This window comes from Chanos chanos, chromosome 13 (genome assembly GCF_902362185.1).
Source record: "Chanos chanos chromosome 13, fChaCha1.1, whole genome shotgun sequence".
NCBI lineage: Eukaryota > Metazoa > Chordata > Actinopteri > Gonorynchiformes > Chanidae > Chanos > Chanos chanos.
Window position 1 is genome coordinate 10,536,830 of NC_044507.1, and position 7,163 is coordinate 10,543,992.

A 7,163-nucleotide genomic window follows, 5' to 3' on the forward strand; every position below is an offset into this window, starting at 1 on the left:
TCAAAGAAACAAAGTTAACTAATCACAAAGTTATCCATCTTTATGTAAGGACAAGACCAATGCATTTATATCTTACTTTCTGTCTGTGAAACCCCTCTCACCACAGAATCTGATCCAAAATTAGTCTTGATATAAAGAAAAAAAAAAGAAGCCACAGAACTCAAAGTTGCAAAAGACAAACTGAATGATCATATGACCTCTGGAAGAAACCGAGAGGTGTAGGTAACCGAAGCCAATAGGGTAAATCTTTAAAAAGACCAGAAATTAGGACCTTCACCCCTTTTCAGCACAGCATATAGGGGTGATACATTATGTATGTAAATGTATGGAGTCTATACTCCTGAAAAAAAGAAGATTTTCTGGTAAAACAATATTCTGATTAATTCTGATAGAGACCTGATGGAAGACTATCAAAAGTGCAAAGTCATCTTCACAGCACTGTGAGTAATTTTCATTACACATAAAAAAAAGACCATTATTATGAGTTCACAATCTAAATTTCCTCTGACTAACTATGTCAGAGATTTCTTGGGCATTTTGCCTTAACTGTACTCTATAATGAACTCTGGATAAATTTGACATTTCTCAAAGATGACAAAAATGGATGGATTTTGTTCGTTGTTCACACAGCTGTCGTAGAAGCCATTACCGCCTGCTTTCTGTGGAGGTCGGCAGTAACCGCTGTTTCCTTTGGCGAAATCTCCAACAAGGACATGAGCCAGGAACATCATCTTTATGCCGTTTTTAGTTTTAGCGTATCCATTAGAGTATGAGGCATCTCTGGCAAAGTAACTTCCTGTTAACACGAACAGGCCACCAAAATGCACAAATTAATACATACGTACATACATACATACATATAAACACACACACGTGTAAAGTACATAAATGTTTTTGCAAGAAAATACATTTCACAGGAAAGGCTCTGCACGTATATTCAAATCCTAATTTATGTACAAATTTGGCATTAAAAAAAATCGTAGTAAATTAAAGAATAAATAAATAAAATTAAATTAAGTGTTTTCTAAATACCTTTGCCATAAACTGTCCCATGAGCTCCACAGACCCTCCAGTCAAAGTTCTGCTCACAGATAGCGTCCACCACAGACTGATCTGTCCCATGGAAGAGATAGCGCTCGTCCACCTCCTTCCCTCTGTTTTTCCCTATCATCTGTTCTTTTTGCCTGGTGTACAACATATTTACAGGATTTACGTCTATATTGTGAATCTTCAGTTCTTACTCAACTGCAATGTACTTCGCTGCCTAACTGACACATCACCTCAGAGCTGAGAGAACAGTTTTGTCAGATTGAGGTCTGGTCAAAGTTTGGGTTGCATTGTGTAACTGAGAGGAAAATTAAATTATTCAAGTCCTTATGGGACTTTATTTATAGAATGCTTGATTTTTCAAAATACAGTGATGCATTTAAATTTACTACAGTAACAAGCTAGCAATACAGTTAATAAATCTTGGTATCGAATGTTATTGAGGAAATTCATGATTCATAAAAACACTTAAATTGTGATTTGCCTGGATTCGTTCGTGTGCGTTCATCATGAGCATGACACACTCTCATGCTAATTGTAAGATCATACGCTGTATGAAATCTGCATAGACCGCATAAAGCCTCTTGATCAGTTGTTGCTTTTGAGTTTCGTGTGGGCTGTGGCCTCTTGTCCTCTGTGACAGACGGCAGAGTGAGAGATTTTTGGACGGTACATACCATTGGAAGATCTTCCAGAGAGAAGGATTTTGAACTCTCTGAATGTTCCGGATGGTGCTCCCACTCATGGTCCGTTTAAACTGATCTGCCACCCACTTGAACTTTTCCCCATTGCGCGGCAGAGGAACAGTCTGTGGGAATGTAACTTTTATAGCTTTTTTTTTGAAGCAGAGTTAATGGTTATAAGATGACTTTGTGATTAAATACCCCTAGTTACTTTGTATTAACACATTTATTTCAGTTATACACTGTACCCACCACAGTGGTAAAAATATAAATATCATATAACCTATGAACTGGGCAGACAATTATAGAAAACACAGCTATCGAGTCAGGTCACTGTTATTTATATAGCACATTTGAAAACAACAGGAGTTGACCCAAAGTTCTTTCCAGTCAACAAGAACAGGAGGAAATACCAGATAGAAAACAAAAACTTGATAACCAAGCTATTATGCATACACAGTATAGTTGTTCTGACAGCATTAACAGTTAAATCAGCAACTGACATCAGGGACAAGACCCAAACCCCACCCCCCACCCCCCCCCCCCCCCCCCCCCCCCCCCCCCCGAACTGGTTACCTTGTAAGTGAAGCTTGGCAGTGCTTCTTTGTCCCAGTCATCAGGAACGTCTACAGAGGAGGAACCAGAGTTCTCTTGGAACTCTCTGTTGGGGCAATAAAATCAGTGTTTATGAGCCATTTATTTGATCCTATAACAGAATAGTAGTTTATTCAGAAGTAGTGGCATTTTGCTACTGTATGAAAAATAACACCACTCTCTTGGTCATTTAATATTGCTGATTGGTCATCTGAGAAACTGTGTCACTGTGCAACAGTTTCTGCCAGAATTTGTTCAGTTGCTGATGATTAGGGTATGTAAGTATCCTTAGCGTCATACCTTTTCAATTTGTGCTCAACATCTTGAGCAGAGACAAAGCGAGGCCTGCGCCGAACAGGTCTAGTCTTGTTGGTTTTGAGATTTTGCTGATACATCCCTGAATCTTATAAATGCATTGAATAAATTGAAAACACACAGTAGATGCTTTATGAGGGCTTAATCAGATCTGTTAAGAAGATGTGAAGAAGCACCTTTGAAATAGAGTTTGTAACTATCCTTGGCAGCTGTAAAGGTAATCTCATTGCCAGAGTCAAGGTAAACATTCTCCAGAGTTTGGGAAGTGATCGTAGCCATATGCCTTGGATCCTGTTGCAAAAAGCCCCCCAACATTTGAAACATGGTCTACATGTCACCAATTCTCAGAAAAGTTTAGTTCATTAAAGTCAGTATTTCCAAAGAAAAAAAACAACAACAAAAAAAACCCAGTAAATGAATTTGCTCCTGCAGAGCCAACGCAATAAACCTTCAGTGATTGTATAAAAAGGATGAGCTTTGACAGAAAAGATACCTATGTTCAGCATTTAGATATGTTCAAGTGAGTACAATCTGTTAATATACAGATATAATGTCGCTGACCCCCTGACCATATTCTGTCCATCCTCCCTTGTCATTCTTCCAATACCAGCACCACTCAGTGGTCAGGATGAAGTTAGGAGGTTTGGTCACAGAGGATGCAGTGGACAGACGACGAACCGATGACCCTCCACAAGTCACTGACTTGAAGTCTACAGACGGGTTCCCTGAGCTGGGAGAATCGTGTGACATTTTAAATTGCTTCAATGATGTTGTTCAGCAGAAGTTAGCAATCAGAAAAGTTGAATTGCTGAAGATGTATCATACAGAGAGCAATCACAAGACATTTGACAAGAATGAAAATATGACAAGCTAATCATTAGGTCTATGAGAACATATCGTTGTCATAAAGCTGAGGATACTGTAACATGAGTAATCCTGTCTGTAGACGGTATTGTTCCGACTCAAGCCAGCAGATAGAGAGGACACAACAGAAACTATTCACAGGTTTGCTCTTGATATCTCGTAAAAGTTTCAAGCTTTGTCAAAAAGATACTGTCTGATAATCAGTATAAAAATGGTGTCACCATTACTCACTTAATAATAATAATTTAAAAAAAGCAATAGACAGTTTTCAAATTGTGACTGTTTTTGGAGAGCCCCTGAAATTATTAAATAGAGTACCGCTGGATCTGCTGACAAATACCTCCTGTCACAAGCTGGATTGCAGAAGGCCTTCTCGATCTCCTCCCCATTAGTTAAGTCTTTCCATGTTCCTCTATCCCAGCCCGAGACCTGCCACTTATATGGCAGATGGTGATGAACACGAACACACTTGTCTGATGGAGGGATTTAAAAACAGGGACAAGAACCCCCTTAAGTTGTTAGACATTTGAATGTATTTCCACTGTAGTGGTTTGTATCTTGACTTTGGTCAGAAGATTTATTAAATAATAAATATGACCTTTGAAGCTGCATCCTCTGCGGATGAAGAAGAGACAGATTTCGTTCCGATCTGCATCACTGATAGGGGTGCTGGATGACTGTTTAGGATGCTCTTTCACCTCTGGCGGAGCTAAAAAGGAGGAAACCGGTGAAGAGAAAGGCAGTTAGGAGTGTATGAATGAGTATTTGGGTGGTGGGTGTAGTACGGAGTGACCAGTGCAGCCCCGTCTAGAATATTCAGGCAAACAAAGTTAGGATCTACTGCTTGTGAAGTGTTTGTTTTTCTTACTTTTCTCAGGGATCTTCAAGACTGTTTTCTCTTTGTGATGGGTTATGAGGAGCTTGTTCTTGTAAATCTTGTAGATGATGTCAATGTTGGCTGAACTCAGGTTCTTGCCACTCAGAATTTTTGTACTTTTTTCGTCAAAAGCGTGAGCGCGTTTACATTCAGCTCTAAATTTACAGTCATCCTGTAAAAAATGCTGGCAGATGTGGAGGTTGGTGCAGGCTGCCTTAAACCTACAGGATCCATGGTCACCATTGCCCTTGTTATAATGAGGACAGACCTGAAACCATTAAAAGATACAATACAACACAAAACCAGTGCACCACACAATCATTTAAGTAGAACATTTGTGGAGATTGTTTTGATTTCTTATGAAAATACCAGACTAGGATGTTTTACCCTCTGCGTGGCACATTATGAATATATTTCTCAAAAAATATGAGAAACAGACAAATCTTCGGTTGTTCCACTCACCTCTGGCAGCAGCTGGGGGTCATTCTGGAGCAAAAGTTGAAATAATTCTGTTTCATTAAGATTCTGAAGGCCTGCTCTGTGCAAGAGAGCAGAATTGTGTGCAGAATCCAACTTATGAGAGTGTTTGCATTTGTCCCTGAAATGTATATAGTTATTTTAGTATGAATACATCACCATTTCAACTTGAGTAATCTCAATAGCAAAAAAAAAAAATATATATATATATATATCCATTTGAGACAACAACAAGAAGACGTAACTAGGGTAGCTAAACAGCATTTCCATTTTCCTTTTCCTGTATGGCTTAGAGCACAGGGTTGCCAGATATTCTTACATCAAATTCTTTCTCTTTCAGTGATAAACAGAAACACACCCGAAAACACTGCAAACCGACTATCGCTTCACTGAGCCGATCAATAATGATACACTGAGAAAAGAATCCAAGTAATATAAACACGTTACACAAATTAAAATCAACATAACTTATAGTTAATCATGACAAAAATTCTTTATAACCCTGGAAACCAAAAGTACCAATACATATATACAAAGTGTTGATTACTTACCCATATTTGCAACCACCGCACACAAAGTACCTGCACAGGTGCAATGTCTCACACTGCTCACATTTGTCGGGCGGGTTTTGACAAATCCGCAACAATGTTTTCGCAATTATTAAGCTGTCGGGGCTCAGGATTGAATTGGCACTGGGCGTACTGCCTTTAACGATGACAAAACTAGAACCATCAGATAGCACATTCACAAGTGTCTGGTCGTCAACAGTGTAGCTCAGCCTTACCATTTTGTAAAGGCTGTTGAAGTCTAAGCATCCCTGATTTTTACAAAGCACCTTCCTTATATGACTGGCAACAGCAGAAGACATTTTACCGATGTGTGTTGACAGGTCGAACGCTCAGGATGATACTGAAAAATGTCTTCTTGTGTGTTGTAACTCAGATCCACCCACAGACGGTAACAGATAGTCATTCACTGCAACATTTTACTGGAAACGAAAATGAAACTAACAACGCTGCTGCTCTGATTTTGGATGGATGATAATGCTGTTTCACCCCCTTGAGTGAGTGACAGGACTTGAGTGATTGTTTCACCAAGAGGCAGAGAGACTGGTGTACAAAGTGTGGGCACCACATGGCATCTGGGTGGCACTATAGTGACATAGTTTGTTTCTGTGCTCCAGGGGCCAGTGCCCTCTCTGTAGGCTGGATCCTCACCAGCAGTAACTGATTTATCAGTTGCCAAAAAAAAAAGATAAAAAAAACAGTACACAAAACATCATTTAAAATATTATTATGTGATTATGTTACTTACTTATTACTACAGATTAAACAGTAGAAGTTCCTCTGTTGGTAAATGATGTAGTGAACAGAGCTCATTAAATAAGACAGTAGCTTCTGGATTATGGAAAATGTTCAATAATAACTCTTGTTAAATGGCTGGATTGATTGTGATCCATGTAGAAGCCCATACAGCTAATTGAAGAAAAAAAGAAAAAAGAAAAAAAGAGAGAGAAACAAAAACAACCAAGATGTTGCACAGACACTATGCAATGCCCAAGAAATTATGCAACATAATCTCATTTGGTGAACTGACCCATCATAATTCAAAAAGGAGATAAACCATTACCCTTCTGTACCACTGACCACATTACAGAAGGCATCCTCAATGACCTCCCCAGTGGTCTTGTCTTCCCAGTCAATCAGTCACTATCAGTCACTGACCATTTAAAAGACAATGAGTACAGAACACACACACGCCTCTTTGGAATAGACAGGGAGAATGTTTTTTGTTTTTTTTTAAATGTATCTATGTGTTATATAGTTATCTAACTCTTAAGCCTGGCATATAGCCATTAATATTGGACTGGAATTCTGAAAACAGCTCTTAAAGGAGAACTCCATAACATTTAAGAATGTATTTTAAAATTTCTCCCATTCTTTGTAACATAGAAAGGATACATGTATCAATATAATGCACATGATGTGATCATTCACTCGTATAGCTGCCTGGAAAATATTGAACGAAGTGAGCATTATTGTTCTGTCTGTATCGACTCTCTTCCAGTGCTGGGTTACTCCGACGTGAGCTGTCTCACTAATTGATCTACTAGATGGCGCTAGTGAGCCTTCTTTTGTACCTCGTGAAACTATCATTTTTTTCCAAGACATAAATCAAAGTAAGACCGTTTTTGAGATAACGAGCGTTATCACATGTTTGCATCATAGGGGTCACTGCTTCCTATTACGTCTCAATGTTTTTGACTTTCCCTATCAGGAATTTGTTTTTATAAATGTTCTTAAGAT

At 38.7% G+C, this 7,163-nt stretch overlaps 1 protein-coding gene across 1 annotated transcript; it reads right to left on the minus strand.

Moving 5' to 3' along the window:
• Window positions 1-542: 542 nt before the first annotated feature.
• On the minus strand, window positions 543-5,725 carry LOC115826219 (protein mono-ADP-ribosyltransferase PARP12-like). Its single transcript, XM_030789955.1, has 12 exons — window positions 5,409-5,725; window positions 4,843-4,978; window positions 4,372-4,648; window positions 4,102-4,203; window positions 3,844-3,976; window positions 3,201-3,369; window positions 2,816-2,930; window positions 2,618-2,721; window positions 2,307-2,387; window positions 1,725-1,855; window positions 1,033-1,184; window positions 543-796 (listed from the first exon to the last, which is right to left on the minus strand). The coding sequence occupies exons 1-12, from the start codon at window positions 5,723-5,725 to the stop codon at window positions 543-545; spliced, it is 1,971 nt and encodes a 656-aa protein (XP_030645815.1).
• Window positions 5,726-7,163: the final 1,438 nt, after the last annotated feature.